Below are 21,556 nucleotides of genomic sequence, written 5' to 3'. Positions count from 1 at the left end.
TATGTCATGTTTTTCAGAAAAATAGCATAGTAGTCGCCTTTGGTAAGTCCATACATAATTGTTTCATTGGGTTAGTAACAATGTTTTGCCGACGGCAAACCAAATGTTTGTAATTTTATTTAAACCAAGTAAATTTAAAATTTTATTATTAAAATAATTAAATAAATTTGTAACAAGATGATCTCTTTTGTAAATATATTTTGTGGTCCTGAAAAGGACCGATTGTTTTTGTATTAAAGTATTTAAATATTCTCCAAATAGCGTCAAGAAAATGTTTAACCGCCGAAACCGTACAAAGTGCGGCCTTGTCTCTTCAAAGCGTAGACGACATCCATAGCGGTGACGGTTTTACGCTTAGCATGTTCGGTGTAGGTGACAGCATCACGAATAACGTTTTCCAAAAACACCTTGAGGACACCACGGGTTTCTTCGTATATCAATCCAGAGATACGTTTTACACCGCCACGACGAGCCAAACGTCTGATTGCAGGCTTGGTAATACCTTGGATGTTATCACGCAACACTTTACGATGACGTTTAGCGCCACCTTTTCCCAAGCCTTTGCCACCTTTACCACGACCAGTCATTTTTCACTTTTAAATTTCACTTCACGAATGATGCACAAGAACTAATACTGTTCCAGCCTCATTTCGCTTCTATTTATACAAAAATGCCCTGAAATGCTTACTAATATTAATGACACGATCTACCCTCGGGTTCGTTCGTGTATACTTCGTGTTTATACAGGCAGCTGTAAGATACAATATTTCAATCTTTCCCTACACACACCCTTAACTAACAGTTTGCGCGCTCAATTTTTCTATAAATATGCGCGTTCATGCTCGGCACACAAGTAATAACGTTTTGACAGTGTTTGTGTTCATATCTTGTGAAGTGAAGAATTAAAGTGAAAAATGGCTCGTACCAAGCAAACTGCCCGTAAATCTACCGGTGGCAAAGCCCCTCGTAAGCAATTGGCTACTAAAGCTGCTCGTAAGAGTGCCCCAGCCACCGGCGGTGTCAAGAAGCCCCATCGTTTCCGCCCTGGTACCGTTGCTTTGCGTGAAATCCGTCGTTACCAAAAGAGCACAGAATTGTTGATCCGCAAATTGCCTTTCCAACGTTTGGTTCGTGAAATTGCCCAAGATTTCAAAACTGACTTGCGTTTCCAGAGTTCTGCTGTCATGGCCTTGCAAGAAGCTAGCGAAGCCTACTTGGTTGGTCTATTCGAAGATACCAACTTGTGCGCTATCCATGCTAAGCGTGTCACCATCATGCCCAAGGATATCCAATTGGCCAGACGTATTCGTGGAGAACGTGCTTAAATTTTTGACATATTAAAAGCCAACTTTTTTTACAAAAACAATCGGTCCTTTTCAGGACCACAATATTTTTATAAAAAGAGAAAATTTTTTTTCAATACTTTACAGTTGACAAGAATTTATTCTTTATTATTTGATATCAATAAACTATATTGCATTTGTGTTTTTTTTTTTTTTTGTATTAGGTTGGATATGAAGGGAATGTTGTTATATGATGTAGATTTTGCTTTCCAATGGTTTTACATTTTTTCGTACTCATTCACAATTTCCATTTTTTCGTACTCATTCACAATTTATTTTCTATTAATTTATTTTTTCAAAAGAAGAAAAGATATAAGTAGGAGGATTTGTTTCTTATTTTCATCTAATGCTACATTCAATGCGGCAAACATTTTATGAAATATTTTCTAACCCTATATGGCAAACTTTTCGTAACAAATCGGAGATTATTTTTGAATTTTCTAGGGTGTTTATTGTTTATATATTTCCTAAAGTCGTTAGACTTAAATTTATTCCCTCTGCTGTTATAATTCTTTTAGTTTTTTTTTTGCGAAATTTTATATCAAAAATAGCCAATTACTTTACTTCTTTGGCTAGAGGTGGTATATCAGCTATGGCAAATTTTTATTCATAGTATTTCGATTTAAAATTTTGTTAAAATGGTATTATAATCCGACATGTATTTTTTCTACGATGTTTTAATATTTTTCATATATACATTTCATTTCTTTTGCAAATATTTTAATTTTATGGTTTCAACTATATTCAACATTGTTAACATCGCTGTACATGATATACCACACCTTCACGATTATTTTAACTTTTCGTTACAATTTGACACTTTTTATTAATAATGTTATATTTTAGTATAAATGTGTGATTTCTATTATATTTTTGAATGAAAATTTCCTAAAACATTTTTAGTTTTGAGCTTTGAAATTAATTTGCAGAAAAACTTTTATTCATGGAAAATATCCCAATATGATGAATTCCACTGTCATAGACGACATAATATAATTGAATATTTTACCATGAAAACTATGCAAATTGTATAATTTTTTCGTATTTCTTTAAAGAAAACATATCAAGATTCCCTATAATTTTTTTATTTTATACAATTTTCAATAAAAATAGTAAAATTTATATAATTTAGTTGGAAATTTATGATGACACTTTTATAAACTTACAACTCAAAAGATTATAATACTCTAGCCCTTCAATATTATTAATTGAAATTCTTTTTGTCATTTAGGTGGATATCTCTACTAGAGAAATGTGATAAATTCCAATTAAATATATTTACTATGTCATCATAAATTTAATTATTCTATCAAAACTTTTGTGAAAAAATTTATTCTCTTCCACACAAGAATTCACAAAATTTCGTAGCTGACTACTATGTACTTCTCATAATTCCGATGTACCCAAGAATAGCTAGTTCGAACGGTAAAAATCATATATAATAAACGTACACGCGTGTTAGTGTATATTAGTGCTTGAAGTGAATCAAAGTGAAAAACAAAAACATGTCTGACGCCGCCGTAGTTGAAGCCACCGCATCTCCAGTTGCCGCTGTTGAGAAAAAGGCACCTAAAAAAGCTGCTGCCAAGGCAAAGAAGCCCTCTGCTGCCCCATCTCATCCACCAACCCAACAAATGGTCGATGCTGCCATCAAAACATTGAAAGAACGTGGTGGTTCATCATTGCCTGCCATCAAGAAATATTTGGCCAGCACCTACAAAGTTGATGCCCAAAAATTGGCTCCCTTCATCAAGAAGTATTTGAAGGGCGCTGTTGCCAGTGGAAAATTGATCCAAACTAAAGGTAAGGGTGCATCTGGTTCATTCAAAATGTCTAAAGCAATGAGCGCCGAAAAGAAGAAGGCCCCAGCTGGTGATAAGAAAAAGAAGGCTGCCGCACCCAAAAAGGCCAGTGGAGAAAAGAAGGCTGCTGCAAAGAAACCTTCTGCCGCTAAGAAGACAGCAGAAAAGAAGAAGACCGAAAAGGCTAAGGCTAAAACTGCCAAAAAGACCGGTACAGTTAAAGCTAAACCAGCAAAAACCGCCGCCAAGGCCAAGGCCTCCGCCACAAAACCAAAAGCACCCAAGGCAAAAACAGTAGCAGCAGCCAAACCCAAAAAGGCCGCCGCTGCCAAGAAACCAGCTGCTAAAAAAACCGCCGCCAAGAAGTAAATTTTCTATTTCATGGCAGAATGATTATTTTCGATATTCGAAAGCAGTTTATCTAACAGCCCTTTTCAGGGCTACAAAATATCTTTGAAAAAGAGAACAAATTTTATGCAAACAATTTTGTTTTGTTACCTAATTTTTATTTAAATAAATATACATTGTACTTAATCTATTTTTCACGGTAAAATTGAAATTTATAATCACATGTTTTATGGGAATTTTTCCAAAACTGGATTAGCCAATTGGGATGTGGTAATAAACCACAGCAATTAGAATTCTAGAAAAAAAGGTTTCATGTACCTACGCATAGAGTCATCATCAAAACTCACACACACACACATCCTTTAACTCTACGCCATTTACAGTAATGCATACGATCAATGTAATAAAGTCTTTTACTCTGAGAAAAATATTATAGCGACGTTATTATAATGAAGAAAAATAAAAAGAAGAAATATTGAAGAAACAGTAATGAAATGCCAAATTAGAATTTTAATAGAAGTTAGACATAGTAATGAAATGCCATAATAGAATTTTAATAAAATGAAGATTACAACATTGAATTTTTCTTAGTTGAAAATCAATTATTTCTTATTATTCGATGGAAGATGTATTTTTTTTTTATTGAAATAAAATAAAGATATTTTGTTTTTAGTTGATCAACAAAGAAAATCTCTTTTTTAATGATTTTTGTGGCCCTGAAAAGGGCCTTTGATGGTGGAGGAAATAAATTTTCGACGAAATATAAAGCCATTTACTTGGAGCTGGTGTACTTAGTAACGGCTTTGGTACCTTCACTGACAGCGTGCTTAGCCAATTCACCGGGCAATAATAGACGAACGGCAGTTTGGATTTCCCGACTGGTGATGGTGGAACGCTTGTTGTAGTGAGCCAAACGAGAGGCTTCGGCGGCAATACGTTCGAAGATATCATTAACGAAACTGTTCATGATGCTCATTGCCTTTGAAGAGATACCAGTATCGGGATGTACTTGCTTCAACACTTTGTAAATGTAGATGGCATAACTCTCCTTACGCTTGGTGCGTCTCTTGGTCTTGTCACCCTTTGTGATGTTCTTTTGGGCTTTGCCGGCCTTCTTTGCTGCTTTACCACTGGCTTTTGGAGGCATTTTCACTATTTTTTTTTTCACACAAACACTGTTTACACTGTTCAAAAGAGAATTTTGTGTGTGCGCAGCGATGAGCACACATTTGTACCATTTCGTGGACAAGATATTCAGGTAGCGGAAAACGAGCCTCTTCGTGCAGCAAAACAACCCTCAAATGTATTAAATAGCTCGAACGAAATGTATATAAAGAACTGACAACTAGTTAAACGCTATCATTAGTGTTTTGTGAAGTGAAGTGAAAAAGAAAAAACAATTGAAACATGTCTGGACGCGGTAAAGGTGGCAAAGTTAAGGGAAAGGCAAAGTCTCGTTCCAATCGTGCTGGGCTTCAATTCCCCGTCGGTCGTATTCATCGTCTTTTGCGCAAAGGCAACTATGCTGAGCGTGTTGGTGCTGGAGCTCCAGTTTACTTGGCTGCTGTGATGGAATACTTGGCCGCTGAAGTTCTTGAATTGGCTGGTAACGCTGCTCGTGACAACAAAAAGACAAGAATTATCCCTCGTCACTTGCAATTGGCTATCCGTAATGACGAAGAATTGAACAAATTGTTGTCCGGTGTCACCATTGCTCAAGGTGGTGTATTGCCAAACATCCAAGCTGTTCTCTTGCCCAAGAAGACCGAAAAGAAGGCTTAAATTATCTACAAGAAAATGTAAATACAGACCATCGTATCTCAACAATCCGTCCTTTTCAGGACGACAAAACATTTTTAAAAAGAGAAAAAATATTTTCAAACAATATAATTTCATACATACTTTCTTTCTGTAACAATAAAATTTACTATAAAAAAATTTATATGAAGATATTCATCTGTCATGGCATCGAAAAATTTCGCCACTTCATATTTTCATTTTGTTCCTATCTAATGCCATTTATTCCTAATATCGAAAAACAACAAATTCCCACCAATTTCATTAAGAGAGCATTCGTTTTCTGAGCCGAAGTGTTTTAATTTTCATCTGTATCAACCCTGATTATTTACTACATATGTATCTTTTGTATGCTTTGGCAAAGCCGAAGTCTAGTAGGATCGTAAGTGTTCGTAACTTCTAGCGGGAAGTTGCAAATAGTTGATGACAGAGAAAGCTGTTTGTATCAATACATACATAACTGATTTCTGCAAAAAGAGAGTAAGAACGTCACGCAAAAGAACAAATGACACTAGGATCGAGTACAGTGCAACATAGAATCATTTTCTTTGATTTCTGCAAAAAGAGAGTAAGAGAATCATAGAATCATTTTCTTTGGGGAATGGGACGAGAAATGACATATAGAGAATTGCATATATGTTTCGTATGTATTACATTCGTAGTATTTTTCTTTTGTAGCGTATGTCATGTTTTTCAAGTGCCGACGGCAGAAAAATAGCATAGTAGTCGCCTTTGGTAAGTCCATACATAATTGTTTCATTGGGTTAGTAACAATGTTTTGCCGACGGCAAACCAAATGTTTGTAATTTTATTTAAACCAAGTAAATTTAAAATTTTATTATTAAAATAATTAAATAAATTTGTAACAAGATGATCTCTTTTGTAAATATATTTTGTGGTCCTGAAAAGGACCGATTGTTTTTGTATTAAAGTATTTAAATATTCTCCAAATAGCGTCAAGAAAATGTTTAACCGCCGAAACCGTACAAAGTGCGGCCTTGTCTCTTCAAAGCGTAGACGACATCCATAGCGGTGACGGTTTTACGCTTAGCATGTTCGGTGTAGGTGACAGCATCACGAATAACGTTTTCCAAAAACACCTTGAGGACACCACGGGTTTCTTCGTATATCAATCCAGAGATACGTTTTACACCGCCACGACGAGCCAAACGTCTGATTGCAGGCTTGGTAATACCTTGGATGTTATCACGCAACACTTTACGATGACGTTTAGCGCCACCTTTTCCCAAGCCTTTGCCACCTTTACCACGACCAGTCATTTTTCACTTTTAAATTTCACTTCACGAATGATGCACAAGAACTAATACTGTTCCAGCCTCATTTCGCTTCTATTTATACAAAAATGCCCTGAAATGCTTACTAATATTAATGACACGATCTACCCTCGGGTTCGTTCGTGTATACTTCGTGTTTATACAGGCAGCTGTAAGATACAATATTTCAATCTTTCCCTACACACACCCTTAACTAACAGTTTGCGCGCTCAATTTTTCTATAAATATGCGCGTTCATGCTCGGCACACAAGTAATAACGTTTTGACAGTGTTTGTGTTCATATCTTGTGAAGTGAAGAATTAAAGTGAAAAATGGCTCGTACCAAGCAAACTGCCCGTAAATCTACCGGTGGCAAAGCCCCTCGTAAGCAATTGGCTACTAAAGCTGCTCGTAAGAGTGCCCCAGCCACCGGCGGTGTCAAGAAGCCCCATCGTTTCCGCCCTGGTACCGTTGCTTTGCGTGAAATCCGTCGTTACCAAAAGAGCACAGAATTGTTGATCCGCAAATTGCCTTTCCAACGTTTGGTTCGTGAAATTGCCCAAGATTTCAAAACTGACTTGCGTTTCCAGAGTTCTGCTGTCATGGCCTTGCAAGAAGCTAGCGAAGCCTACTTGGTTGGTCTATTCGAAGATACCAACTTGTGCGCTATCCATGCTAAGCGTGTCACCATCATGCCTAAGGATATCCAATTGGCCAGACGTATTCGTGGAGAACGTGCTTAAATTTTTGACATATTAAAAGCCAACTTTTTTTACAAAAACAATCGGTCCTTTTCAGGACCACAATATTTTTATAAAAAGAGAAAATTTTTTTTCAATACTTTACAGTTGACAAGAATTTATTCTTTATTATTTGATATCAATAAACTATATTGCATTTGTGTTTTTTTTTTTTTGTATTAGGTTGGATATGAAGGGAATGTTGTTATATGATGTAGATTTTGCTTTCCAATGGTTTTACATTTTTTCGTACTCATTCACAATTTCCATTTTTTCGTACTCATTCACAATTTATTTTCTATTAATTTATTTTTTCAAAAGAAGAAAAGATATAAGTAGGAGGATTTGTTTCTTATTTTCATCTAATGCTACATTCAATGCGGCAAACATTTTATGAAATATTTTCTAACCCTATATGGCAAACTTTTCGTAACAAATCGGAGATTATTTTTGAATTTTCTAGGGTGTTTATTGTTTATATATTTCCTAAAGTCGTTAGACTTAAATTTATTCCCTCTGCTGTTATAATTCTTTTAGTTTTTTTTTTGCGAAATTTTATATCAAAAATAGCCAATTACTTTACTTCTTTGGCTAGAGGTGGTATATCAGCTATGGCAAATTTTTATTCATAGTATTTCGATTTAAAATTTTGTTAAAATGGTATTATAATCCGACATGTATTTTTTCTACGATGTTTTAATATTTTTCATATATACATTTCATTTCTTTTGCAAATATTTTAATTTTATGGTTTCAACTATATTCAACATTGTTAACATCGCTGTACATGATATACCACACCTTCACGATTATTTTAACTTTTCGTTACAATTTGACACTTTTTATTAATAATGTTATATTTTAGTATAAATGTGTGATTTCTATTATATTTTTGAATGAAAATTTCCTAAAACATTTTTAGTTTTGAGCTTTGAAATTAATTTGCAGAAAAACTTTTATTCATGGAAAATATCCCAATATGATGAATTCCACTGTCATAGACGACATAATATAATTGAATATTTTACCATGAAAACTATGCAAATTGTATAATTTTTTCGTATTTCTTTAAAGAAAACATATCAAGATTCCCTATAATTTTTTTATTTTATACAATTTTCAATAAAAATAGTAAAATTTATATAATTTAGTTGGAAATTTATGATGACACTTTTATAAACTTACAACTCAAAAGATTATAATACTCTAGCCCTTCAATATTATTAATTGAAATTCTTTTTGTCATTTAGGTGGATATCTCTACTAGAGAAATGTGATAAATTCCAATTAAATATATTTACTATGTCATCATAAATTTAATTATTCTATCAAAACTTTTGTGAAAAAATTTATTCTCTTCCACACAAGAATTCACAAAATTTCGTAGCTGACTACTATGTACTTCTCATAATTCCGATGTACCCAAGAATAGCTAGTTCGAACGGTAAAAATCATATATAATAAACGTACACGCGTGTTAGTGTATATTAGTGCTTGAAGTGAATCAAAGTGAAAAACAAAAACATGTCTGACGCCGCCGTAGTTGAAGCCACCGCATCTCCAGTTGCCGCTGTTGAGAAAAAGGCACCTAAAAAAGCTGCTGCCAAGGCAAAGAAGCCCTCTGCTGCCCCATCTCATCCACCAACCCAACAAATGGTCGATGCTGCCATCAAAACATTGAAAGAACGTGGTGGTTCATCATTGCCTGCCATCAAGAAATATTTGGCCAGCACCTACAAAGTTGATGCCCAAAAATTGGCTCCCTTCATCAAGAAGTATTTGAAGGGCGCTGTTGCCAGTGGAAAATTGATCCAAACTAAAGGTAAGGGTGCATCTGGTTCATTCAAAATGTCTAAAGCAATGAGCGCCGAAAAGAAGAAGGCCCCAGCTGGTGATAAGAAAAAGAAGGCTGCCGCACCCAAAAAGGCCAGTGGAGAAAAGAAGGCTGCTGCAAAGAAACCTTCTGCCGCTAAGAAGACAGCAGAAAAGAAGAAGACCGAAAAGGCTAAGGCTAAAACTGCCAAAAAGACCGGTACAGTTAAAGCTAAACCAGCAAAAACCGCCGCCAAGGCCAAGGCCTCCGCCACAAAACCAAAAGCACCCAAGGCAAAAACAGTAGCAGCAGCCAAACCCAAAAAGGCCGCCGCTGCCAAGAAACCAGCTGCTAAAAAAACCGCCGCCAAGAAGTAAATTTTCTATTTCATGGCAGAATGATTATTTTCGATATTCGAAAGCAGTTTATCTAACAGCCCTTTTCAGGGCTACAAAATATCTTTGAAAAAGAGAACAAATTTTATGCAAACAATTTTGTTTTGTTACCTAATTTTTATTTAAATAAATATACATTGTACTTAATCTATTTTTCACGGTAAAATTGAAATTTATAATCACATGTTTTATGGGAATTTTTCCAAAACTGGATTAGCCAATTGGGATGTGGTAATAAACCACAGCAATTAGAATTCTAGAAAAAAAGGTTTCATGTACCTACGCATAGAGTCATCATCAAAACTCACACACACACACATCCTTTAACTCTACGCCATTTACAGTAATGCATACGATCAATGTAATAAAGTCTTTTACTCTGAGAAAAATATTATAGCGACGTTATTATAATGAAGAAAAATAAAAAGAAGAAATATTGAAGAAACAGTAATGAAATGCCAAATTAGAATTTTAATAGAAGTTAGACATAGTAATGAAATGCCATAATAGAATTTTAATAAAATGAAGATTACAACATTGAATTTTTCTTAGTTGAAAATCAATTATTTCTTATTATTCGATGGAAGATGTATTTTTTTTTTATTGAAATAAAATAAAGATATTTTGTTTTTAGTTGATCAACAAAGAAAATCTCTTTTTTAATGATTTTTGTGGCCCTGAAAAGGGCCTTTGATGGTGGAGGAAATAAATTTTCGACGAAATATAAAGCCATTTACTTGGAGCTGGTGTACTTAGTAACGGCTTTGGTACCTTCACTGACAGCGTGCTTAGCCAATTCACCGGGCAATAATAGACGAACGGCAGTTTGGATTTCCCGACTGGTGATGGTGGAACGCTTGTTGTAGTGAGCCAAACGAGAGGCTTCGGCGGCAATACGTTCGAAGATATCATTAACGAAACTGTTCATGATGCTCATTGCCTTTGAAGAGATACCAGTATCGGGATGTACTTGCTTCAACACTTTGTAAATGTAGATGGCATAACTCTCCTTACGCTTGGTGCGTCTCTTGGTCTTGTCACCCTTTGTGATGTTCTTTTGGGCTTTGCCGGCCTTCTTTGCTGCTTTACCACTGGCTTTTGGAGGCATTTTCACTATTTTTTTTTTCACACAAACACTGTTTACACTGTTCAAAAGAGAATTTTGTGTGTGCGCAGCGATGAGCACACATTTGTACCATTTCGTGGACAAGATATTCAGGTAGCGGAAAACGAGCCTCTTCGTGCAGCAAAACAACCCTCAAATGTATTAAATAGCTCGAACGAAAAGTATATAAAGAACTGACAACTAGTTAAACGCTATCATTAGTGTTTTGTGAAGTGAAGTGAAAAAGAAAAAACAATTGAAACATGTCTGGACGCGGTAAAGGTGGCAAAGTTAAGGGAAAGGCAAAGTCTCGTTCCAATCGTGCTGGGCTTCAATTCCCCGTCGGTCGTATTCATCGTCTTTTGCGCAAAGGCAACTATGCTGAGCGTGTTGGTGCTGGAGCTCCAGTTTACTTGGCTGCTGTGATGGAATACTTGGCCGCTGAAGTTCTTGAATTGGCTGGTAACGCTGCTCGTGACAACAAAAAGACAAGAATTATCCCTCGTCACTTGCAATTGGCTATCCGTAATGACGAAGAATTGAACAAATTGTTGTCCGGTGTCACCATTGCTCAAGGTGGTGTATTGCCAAACATCCAAGCTGTTCTCTTGCCCAAGAAGACCGAAAAGAAGGCTTAAATTATCTACAAGAAAATGTAAATACAGACCATCGTATCTCAACAATCCGTCCTTTTCAGGACGACAAAACATTTTTAAAAAGAGAAAAAATATTTTCAAACAATATAATTTCATACATACTTTCTTTCTGTAACAATAAAATTTACTATAAAAAAATTTATATGAAGATATTCATCTGTCATGGCATCGAAAAATTTCGCCACTTCATATTTTCATTTTGTTCCTATCTAATGCCATTTATTCCTAATATCGAAAAACAACAAATTCCCACCAATTTCATTAAGAGAGCATTCGTTTTCTGAGCCGAAGTGTTTTAATTTTCATCTGTATCAACCCTGATTATTTACTACATATGTATCTTTTGTATGCTTTGGCAAAGCCGAAGTCTAGTAGGATCGTAAGTGTTCGTAACTTCTAGCGGGAAGTTGCAAATAGTTGATGACAGAGAAAGCTGTTTGTATCAATACATACATAACTGATTTCTGCAAAAAGAGAGTAAGAACGTCACGCAAAAGAACAAATGACACTAGGATCGAGTACAGTGCAACATAGAATCATTTTCTTTGATTTCTGCAAAAAGAGAGTAAGAGAATCATAGAATCATTTTCTTTGGGGAATGGGACGAGAAATGACATATAGAGAATTGCATATATGTTTCGTATGTATTACATTCGTAGTATTTTTCTTTTGTAGCGTATGTCATGTTTTTCAAGTGCCGACGGCAGAAAAATAGCATAGTAGTCGCCTTTGGTAAGTCCATACATAATTGTTTCATTGGGTTAGTAACAATGTTTTGCCGACGGCAAACCAAATGTTTGTAATTTTATTTAAACCAAGTAAATTTAAAATTTTATTATTAAAATAATTAAATAAATTTGTAACAAGATGATCTCTTTTGTAAATATATTTTGTGGTCCTGAAAAGGACCGATTGTTTTTGTATTAAAGTATTTAAATATTCTCCAAATAGCGTCAAGAAAATGTTTAACCGCCGAAACCGTACAAAGTGCGGCCTTGTCTCTTCAAAGCGTAGACGACATCCATAGCGGTGACGGTTTTACGCTTAGCATGTTCGGTGTAGGTGACAGCATCACGAATAACGTTTTCCAAAAACACCTTGAGGACACCACGGGTTTCTTCGTATATCAATCCAGAGATACGTTTTACACCGCCACGACGAGCCAAACGTCTGATTGCAGGCTTGGTAATACCTTGGATGTTATCACGCAACACTTTACGATGACGTTTAGCGCCACCTTTTCCCAAGCCTTTGCCACCTTTACCACGACCAGTCATTTTTCACTTTTAAATTTCACTTCACGAATGATGCACAAGAACTAATACTGTTCCAGCCTCATTTCGCTTCTATTTATACAAAAATGCCCTGAAATGCTTACTAATATTAATGACACGATCTACCCTCGGGTTCGTTCGTGTATACTTCGTGTTTATACAGGCAGCTGTAAGATACAATATTTCAATCTTTCCCTACACACACCCTTAACTAACAGTTTGCGCGCTCAATTTTTCTATAAATATGCGCGTTCATGCTCGGCACACAAGTAATAACGTTTTGACAGTGTTTGTGTTCATATCTTGTGAAGTGAAGAATTAAAGTGAAAAATGGCTCGTACCAAGCAAACTGCCCGTAAATCTACCGGTGGCAAAGCCCCTCGTAAGCAATTGGCTACTAAAGCTGCTCGTAAGAGTGCCCCAGCCACCGGCGGTGTCAAGAAGCCCCATCGTTTCCGCCCTGGTACCGTTGCTTTGCGTGAAATCCGTCGTTACCAAAAGAGCACAGAATTGTTGATCCGCAAATTGCCTTTCCAACGTTTGGTTCGTGAAATTGCCCAAGATTTCAAAACTGACTTGCGTTTCCAGAGTTCTGCTGTCATGGCCTTGCAAGAAGCTAGCGAAGCCTACTTGGTTGGTCTATTCGAAGATACCAACTTGTGCGCTATCCATGCTAAGCGTGTCACCATCATGCCTAAGGATATCCAATTGGCCAGACGTATTCGTGGAGAACGTGCTTAAATTTTTGACATATTAAAAGCCAACTTTTTTTACAAAAACAATCGGTCCTTTTCAGGACCACAATATTTTTATAAAAAGAGAAAATTTTTTTTCAATACTTTACAGTTGACAAGAATTTATTCTTTATTATTTGATATCAATAAACTATATTGCATTTGTGTTTTTTTTTTTTTGTATTAGGTTGGATATGAAGGGAATGTTGTTATATGATGTAGATTTTGCTTTCCAATGGTTTTACATTTTTTCGTACTCATTCACAATTTCCATTTTTTCGTACTCATTCACAATTTATTTTCTATTAATTTATTTTTTCAAAAGAAGAAAAGATATAAGTAGGAGGATTTGTTTCTTATTTTCATCTAATGCTACATTCAATGCGGCAAACATTTTATGAAATATTTTCTAACCCTATATGGCAAACTTTTCGTAACAAATCGGAGATTATTTTTGAATTTTCTAGGGTGTTTATTGTTTATATATTTCCTAAAGTCGTTAGACTTAAATTTATTCCCTCTGCTGTTATAATTCTTTTAGTTTTTTTTTTGCGAAATTTTATATCAAAAATAGCCAATTACTTTACTTCTTTGGCTAGAGGTGGTATATCAGCTATGGCAAATTTTTATTCATAGTATTTCGATTTAAAATTTTGTTAAAATGGTATTATAATCCGACATGTATTTTTTCTACGATGTTTTAATATTTTTCATATATACATTTCATTTCTTTTGCAAATATTTTAATTTTATGGTTTCAACTATATTCAACATTGTTAACATCGCTGTACATGATATACCACACCTTCACGATTATTTTAACTTTTCGTTACAATTTGACACTTTTTATTAATAATGTTATATTTTAGTATAAATGTGTGATTTCTATTATATTTTTGAATGAAAATTTCCTAAAACATTTTTAGTTTTGAGCTTTGAAATTAATTTGCAGAAAAACTTTTATTCATGGAAAATATCCCAATATGATGAATTCCACTGTCATAGACGACATAATATAATTGAATATTTTACCATGAAAACTATGCAAATTGTATAATTTTTTCGTATTTCTTTAAAGAAAACATATCAAGATTCCCTATAATTTTTTTATTTTATACAATTTTCAATAAAAATAGTAAAATTTATATAATTTAGTTGGAAATTTATGATGACACTTTTATAAACTTACAACTCAAAAGATTATAATACTCTAGCCCTTCAATATTATTAATTGAAATTCTTTTTGTCATTTAGGTGGATATCTCTACTAGAGAAATGTGATAAATTCCAATTAAATATATTTACTATGTCATCATAAATTTAATTATTCTATCAAAACTTTTGTGAAAAAATTTATTCTCTTCCACACAAGAATTCACAAAATTTCGTAGCTGACTACTATGTACTTCTCATAATTCCGATGTACCCAAGAATAGCTAGTTCGAACGGTAAAAATCATATATAATAAACGTACACGCGTGTTAGTGTATATTAGTGCTTGAAGTGAATCAAAGTGAAAAACAAAAACATGTCTGACGCCGCCGTAGTTGAAGCCACCGCATCTCTAACCGCAGGTAGCGGAGACATGGAAATGGATATTGAGTACGACTTCGAGGTCACACACGATGGCGATACTGTACACGTCAAGAAGAAGCATTTTGACGGCATGGTTGCTCAACTGGCTGAATGCCGGAAAGCCATAAAGGAGAATGTCATCTGCCACCGTATCATCCAACGAATGGAAGCGCAGATGAATGCAATGAGCGAGGAGATAAGCCGATTGAAGGCTACTGGTGGCACAACGCCGGTGCACCAGCCCGGGTGCAAGAAGCCAATGCCCGGGGAGAAGAAGAAGGAAGAAGTGAAGGCAACGCCGGCCTCACAAGAAAAAGATGAAGGTAATCAGTGGACCACCGTCACCAAGAAAAAGGCCAAAAGGAAGGCCGTGGTACTATACGCTGGCCCTGTAATCGATGGAAAGACGCCGGAAGAGGCAAAAAGATCGAGGAAGCTGGAGAATGAAAACGAAAATAACGTGAGTAGAGTGAAAAATAGTGAAAAAAGTGTGAACAGTGTTTCGAAGACGGACAATCGCGAGTGTGAAGCTAGGGAAAAACGCGAGTCGACGGAGAAACGCGGAAAAAGTGAAAAAGTGCCGATCGTGAAAATTTATAACACGAATATTCGCGAGTTCGGTGAAAACCTAAAAACGTTGCTAGGCCATGACAAATTTACTTTGTCATTGCTCGGGCGTAATGGAGCTAGTGTTCGGGTCTCGACTTTAGAAGAGCATTCTGCTATTTTAAAGTTGATTAAGGAAAAGGCTATCTCTGCGATAACCTATTCCCCGAAAGGACAGGCTCACTCGGTCGTGATAGAGGGCTTGTCGTCATCGTTTAGCGATGGTGATGTGAAGAGTGCATTATGTGCTCTTCCCATTAACATCATTATCAAACGCGTCGTGAATCTAGGTGAAGGCAAATGGCTTATTCACCTAGATAAAGAATCGGATATCGTCGCGTTATACGGTGTGGAAAGATTGCTAAGCCATCGTGTCTACGTGAGAAAAGACACGAAGAAGGGCTTGACGCAATGCTTCAATTGCCAGAGGTACGGACATACCGCGAACGGTTGCAACATGCCTTACAGGTGTGTTAAGTGCGCGGGCGACCATGGTGCCGGTAAATGCACCATACCTAAGGGCGTTTCGAAACCGCGCGTCGTGGCTGTTAGGGACAGTAAGACAGGTGCGGTTAGTATGCAGCCTGAGTTCGTGCTCAGGTGTGCAAATTGTGGAGTGAGCGGTCACTCGGCAAATTCAAAGAATTGCCCTTACAGGCAATCTTTAATGGCTAAGCAGGCTGAGGGGAAAATCCCAAAGCCAGCCTCTACAGCCAACGCACGTGTTGCGGTCATAAAGGACAGCAACACAGGTAGGTCAGGTAGTAACAACGTTCGCGCGGGAATTTCCTACTCGACCGCGGTAAAACCACGTGCAGCTGCAGCTGTTACCACAGGTAACAGAGGTAGCAACGCCTCGTCGACCCTTACATCGACAGCTGGCTTGTTTGCCACTTTTGATGAAAAGTGTCGCGAGGCGTTTGGCAAGGATTTCCTTGCCTGTGCAAGTGTGTTGCGTCGACGTATGGATGACGTAAGAGCATTAATCACGAAAGGGGACATCTGCGGCGCTATGATGTCTGTTGTCGATTCTTTATGCGATGTCTAGGGAAATGAAAATAATCTTTGCAAATGTCAATTCAGTGGTATCACGACTGAAGAGACATTATCTAAAATTATTTTTAGATAGGCATTGTCCTGATGTCATGCTTATGGCCGAACATAAGCTGAATTCAGGACACGTGTTTGATATGGATGGGTATTCGATATATACCCAGATTAGGCGCGAACGCTCAGGGGGCGGTACGGCCGTGTTAGTTAGAGATTCGATGAAAAGCGAACGATTTGAAATAGAGTTAGGTTCGATAGAGGGAACGTGTGTAAAGATACATAGAATGGACGGTAACCATCTCTATGTTATCTCGTTATATTGTGCGCCAAATGCAAATTTCGTTGCATCAGATTTGGACACAATCGCATCATTGGCATCAGCCAATGATGTGGTCGTCGCGGCTGACCTCAATGCCAGGAATGTTGACTGGGGAGGAAGCACGACATGCGCTAGAGGCCGGTTAATTAGGGATTTTCTGTTGGGTTGTCCTGATTTAGGGATAATTCCAACAGAAGGACCAACAAGAATCGGTAGGAGCACCAGCTCTTTTATCGATATTTGTATGGCATCTGCTGGAATAATTGTTCCCAATGCCAATGGTCAAATTAGGACGTTAGACTATGAGTCTGACCATAGAGCCCTAGAGATTATTATCTCTAGTGGCGAAACGGTTGATAGGGAACGCGAATTAATTTATAATTTTCGGCGTATGGATAGGCGACGTTTTAATCGGTCGTTAAATAGGGCATTAGAGGGTTGTCAGCTGCCAGTGGATCGAAATGCGACTTGCTCAGAAATTGATGCTTGCATTGATACTATGGGCGAGGCATTTCGTGAAGCAATGGATGCATCTATTCCCAAGATTCGTCCTGGGAATAGAGGCCCAAGACAGCTGCCACCTCATGTCCTCGAGGTAATCGCTCGAAAGAAGAGGCTGAGAAGAACTCTTCATAGAACGACTAATCCTTTGAGGTATGATATACTCAAAGCGGAAATTCGCGAACTAGATTCGGTGATTAGTTCGGCTATTAGGGACTATGAAGAAGAGCGAAATATTCGCTTTCTTCGTAGTATCCGCGTTAATGATAGGGTATATAGCAGAGTTAAATCTGCTATCGGTTTAAATCGAAAAACGTCAATTCCTGATTTGAAAACAGATGATGGATTGACGATTTCGCAGGATTGCCGTAAAGCTGATCTCTTGGCCGACGTGGTACAAGGCGATTTAGCTGATGTGGCCGATCGGGGAATGCCGATTGACACAACCGTTAGGGAAAATACTTTTCCCTTGGTTGATAGAAATCCCTTAGTTCACTTTTCGCCGTTTCTTACGGCTGATGGTGAAATAAGGGACGTTAGTGCGAATAGAAATAGGTTCGTTTCGTGTGAAAGGATTAGGACAGCTTTGAGATCAAGAAAAAATCTCAAATCTAGCGGCGAGGATAAAATTCCTGACGTGGTGTTAAGGAAAACTGACCACCACACATGGACTTTTCTCGCGATTCTATATAACCACTGCTTGAACATTGGTTATTTTCCGGCCTTATGGAAAAGGGCGATCACCGTCCCCATCCTAAAGGCAGGAAAAGATCCAACGAGCAGTAAGAGTTATAGACCGATTAGTTTACTGTCATCGCTCGGTAAACTTTTCGAGTATTTCATACTCGACGGTATTAGGGAGACGCTAGATGATAGGTCGATCTTGTCTGATAGCCAATTTGGCTTTAGACAAGGCCTCTCCACAACACATGCGCTGACTGTGCTCGGTGATCATGTGGTTAGATCGCTCAATAGACGTCGCGTGACTATCGCCGTTAGTCTCGATTTCTCTAGGGCATTTGATAGTGTCTGGCATGATGCTCTCATATACAAAATGAGAGTATTAGGCTTTGATACTAGTTTATGTAGGATCGTCGCGGACTTTCTTAGGGACAGGACATTTAGGGTTAGAGTAGGCGATGACTACTCTAGCGATAGGGTTGTAAGGACTGGTGTACCCCAGGGCTCTTTACTGGGTCCAGTCCTCTACAACATTTTTATTAGTGACATACCGCAACCACCATCTGGAGATTTACTCCTGATATATGCTGACGACATATTCGTCGCAGCATCAGGAGCAGATGCAGCGGTTGTCAATGACAGATTGAATCAATACTTGGGTGAACTATCCACATATTTCGATATATGGCGACTAAGGCTTAATGTGGACAAGTGTGAAGGTGTGATTTTCAAAGGCAATAGGCGAAACTTGTATCCTCGCTCTAGAAGATACGAGCCAGCCATTGCAATTGGTGATCGTACCATTCGCACTTGTGAAAGCATTAAATACTTAGGCGTGATTCTCCAAGGCAGATTTGATTTTGTGTCGCATATTAGCTATCTTCTTGACAAGGTTAAGAGGATGTTCTTCTGCTATTTGAGCGTCTTTCGACGCTCAAATGGCCTGAGTAAGGAGGTGAAACTATTGATTTATCGACAAATCATTAGGCCAATCATCGCTAATGCTTTTCCAATTTGGTATGGAATTTCTTCACACCAAATGGAATTACTCAGGATATGGGAGAGAAGAATTTTAGCTTCTTGTGTAGGTTTAGTGCCTGTTAGAGGAGAGGATGGTGTATGGCGGAGACCTTCCAACCAATCCATCTACGACTCTGCAGAGATTGATAGGATTGATGTATTTCTGACTAGAAATGCATTAAATTTCCTAGATAGGGCATCTTTTGTAGATAATCCGCTAGTGAGGGGTTGCTTGGTAGAGGACATCAGTCCAGCCAATCTTCCTCATTTAACATATCGACCGCCGATATGTCTGTTACAGTTAGATAGACAGGGACTTCTCTTTAGGGATGAGAGGCTTGTGTTTTATCATCGACGATATGGTACGCTAGACGTGGACGACACTGTTTACAGTTTGGCACAATAGTAACTCTAAGGACAATTGTATATATTTTTTGATTTTTAGTTTTAAGTGATAGTTTTTAAGTAAATAATAGAAAAATGTTATGACCCCTGTTTTTATTAGTCATTTTTCAGGGAAATTTTGTTTAATTGAGAAAAAATTTGAAATAGAGACTAGCTTAAATAAATAGTTTAAGCCGTATTTTGTAATATTTAGATAAATTTAGAAAAGTATTATATATACGCTAAATATAAGAATCTATATATGTATGTATGTAGTTGAAAATTGTAGTTGTAAGGTTTCAACTGTAATAGTTTAGAAATTTTTGACCAATAAAACCTAAATTTTGAAATCTGAAATCTGTTGAACGGTAAAAAATATATATAACCAACGTACACGCGTGTTAGTGTATATTAGTGTTTGAAGTGAAAAATATAGTGAAACATGTCTGACGCCGCCGTAGTTGAAGCCACCGCATCTCCAGTTGCCGCTGTTGAGAAAAAGGCACCTAAAAAAGCTGCTGCCAAGGCAAAGAAGCCCTCTGCTGCCCCATCTCATCCACCAACCCAACAAATGGTCGATGCTGCCATCAAAACATTGAAAGAACGTGGTGGTTCATCATTGCCTGCCATCAAGAAATATTTGGCCAGCACCTACAAAGTTGATGCCCAAAAATTGGCTCCCTTCATCAAGAAGTATTTGAAGGGCGCTGTTGCCAGTGGAAAATTGATCCAAACTAAAGGTAAGGGTGCATCTGGTTCATTCAAAATGTCTAAAGCAATGAGCGCCGAAAAGAAGAAGGCCCCAGCTGGTGATAAGAAAAAGAAGGCTGCCGCACCCAAAAAGGCCAGTGGAGAAAAGAAGGCTGCTGCAAAGAAACCTTCTGCCGCTAAGAAGACAGCAGAAAAGAAGAAGACCGAAAAGGCTAAGGCTAAAACTGCCAAAAAGACCGGTACAGTTAAAGCTAAACCAGCAAAAACCGCCGCCAAGGCCAAGGCCTCCGCCACAAAACCAAAAGCACCCAAGGCAAAAACAGTAGCAGCAGCCAAACCCAAAAAGGCCGCCGCTGCCAAGAAACCAGCTGCTAAAAAAGCCGCCGCCAAGAAGTAAATTTTCTATTTCATGGCAGAATGATTATTTTCGATATTCGAAAGCAGTTTATCTAACAGCCCTTTTCAGGGCTACAAAATATCTTTGAAAAAGAGAACAAATTTTATGCAAACAATTTTGTTTTTTTACCTAATTTTTATTTAAATAAATATACATTGTACTTAATCTATTTTTCACGGTAAAATTGAAATTTATAATCACATGTTTTATGGGAATTTTTCCAAAACTGGATTAGCCAATTGGGATGTGGTAATAAACCGCAGCAATTAGAATTCTAGAAAAAAAGGTTTCATGTACCTACGCATAGAGTCATCATCAAAACTCTCTCTCACACACACACATCCTTTAACTACGCCATTTACAGTAATGCATACGATCAATGTAATAGAGTCTTTTACTCTGAGAAAAATATTATAGCGACGTTATTATAATGAAGAAAAATAAAAAGAAGAAATATTGAAGTCTTTTACTCTGAGAAAAATATTATAGCGACGTTATTATAATGAAGAAAAATAAAAAGAAGAAATATTGAAGAAACAGTAATGAAATGCCAAATTAGAATTTTAATAGAAGTTAGACATAGTAATGAAATGCCATAATAGAATTTTAATAAAATGAAGATTACAACATTGAATTTATCTTAGTTGAAAAATCAATTATTTGTTATTATTCGATGGAAGATGTATTTATTTTTTTTTTTGTTATTGAAATAAAATAAGGATATTTTGTTTTTAGTTGATCAACAAAGAAAATCTCTTTTTTAATGATTTTTGTGGCCCTGAAAAGGGCCTTTGATGGTGGAGGAAATAAATTTTCGACGAAATATAAAGCCATTTACTTGGAGCTGGTGTACTTAGTAACGGCTTTGGTACCTTCACTGACAGCGTGCTTAGCCAATTCACCGGGCAATAATAGACGAACGGCAGTTTGGATTTCCCGACTGGTGATGGTGGAACGCTTGTTGTAGTGAGCCAAACGAGAGGCTTCGGCGGCAATACGTTCGAAGATATCATTAACGAAACTGTTCATG

General features: G+C 37.0%; 5 protein-coding genes across 5 annotated transcripts; all 5 read left to right on the top strand.

Moving 5' to 3' along the window:
• The first annotated feature begins 914 nt into the window (after window positions 1–914).
• LOC142242653 (histone H3) lies at window positions 915–1,325 on the top strand. Its single transcript, XM_075314217.1, has one exon. It carries the CDS (start codon window positions 915–917, stop codon window positions 1,323–1,325), a length of 411 nt encoding a protein of 136 aa, XP_075170332.1.
• A 3,575-nt stretch (window positions 1,326–4,900) lies between these two features.
• Window positions 4,901–5,333, top strand: LOC142242584 (histone H2A). The gene has a single exon (XM_075314150.1). The coding sequence runs from the start codon at window positions 4,901–4,903 to the stop codon at window positions 5,273–5,275; it is 375 nt and encodes a 124-aa protein (XP_075170265.1). The 3' UTR covers window positions 5,276–5,333.
• Window positions 5,334–6,897: 1,564 nt separating this feature from the next.
• Window positions 6,898–7,308, top strand: LOC142242652 (histone H3). Its single transcript, XM_075314216.1, has one exon. The coding sequence runs from the start codon at window positions 6,898–6,900 to the stop codon at window positions 7,306–7,308; it is 411 nt and encodes a 136-aa protein (XP_075170331.1).
• A 3,573-nt stretch (window positions 7,309–10,881) lies between these two features.
• On the top strand, window positions 10,882–11,314 carry LOC142242585 (histone H2A). Its single transcript, XM_075314151.1, has one exon. It carries the CDS (start codon window positions 10,882–10,884, stop codon window positions 11,254–11,256), a length of 375 nt encoding a protein of 124 aa, XP_075170266.1. The 3' UTR covers window positions 11,257–11,314.
• A 1,564-nt stretch (window positions 11,315–12,878) lies between these two features.
• Window positions 12,879–13,289, top strand: LOC142242651 (histone H3). Its single transcript, XM_075314215.1, has one exon. It carries the CDS (start codon window positions 12,879–12,881, stop codon window positions 13,287–13,289), a length of 411 nt encoding a protein of 136 aa, XP_075170330.1.
• Window positions 13,290–21,556: the final 8,267 nt, after the last annotated feature.

This window comes from Haematobia irritans, unplaced genomic scaffold (assembly GCF_050003625.1).
Source record: "Haematobia irritans isolate KBUSLIRL unplaced genomic scaffold, ASM5000362v1 scaffold_6, whole genome shotgun sequence".
Taxonomy (NCBI): Eukaryota; Metazoa; Arthropoda; class Insecta; order Diptera; family Muscidae; genus Haematobia; species Haematobia irritans.
This window is presented reverse-complemented; position numbering and strand designations above follow the sequence as displayed.

Coding starts and splice junctions, on each gene's coding strand:
- LOC142242652 (XM_075314216.1), top strand. CDS start 6,898: ATGGCTCGTACCAAGCAAACTGCCCGTAAATCTACCGGTGGCAAAGCC.
- LOC142242584 (XM_075314150.1), top strand. CDS start 4,901: ATGTCTGGACGCGGTAAAGGTGGCAAAGTTAAGGGAAAGGCAAAGTCT.
- LOC142242651 (XM_075314215.1), top strand. CDS start 12,879: ATGGCTCGTACCAAGCAAACTGCCCGTAAATCTACCGGTGGCAAAGCC.
- LOC142242653 (XM_075314217.1), top strand. CDS start 915: ATGGCTCGTACCAAGCAAACTGCCCGTAAATCTACCGGTGGCAAAGCC.
- LOC142242585 (XM_075314151.1), top strand. CDS start 10,882: ATGTCTGGACGCGGTAAAGGTGGCAAAGTTAAGGGAAAGGCAAAGTCT.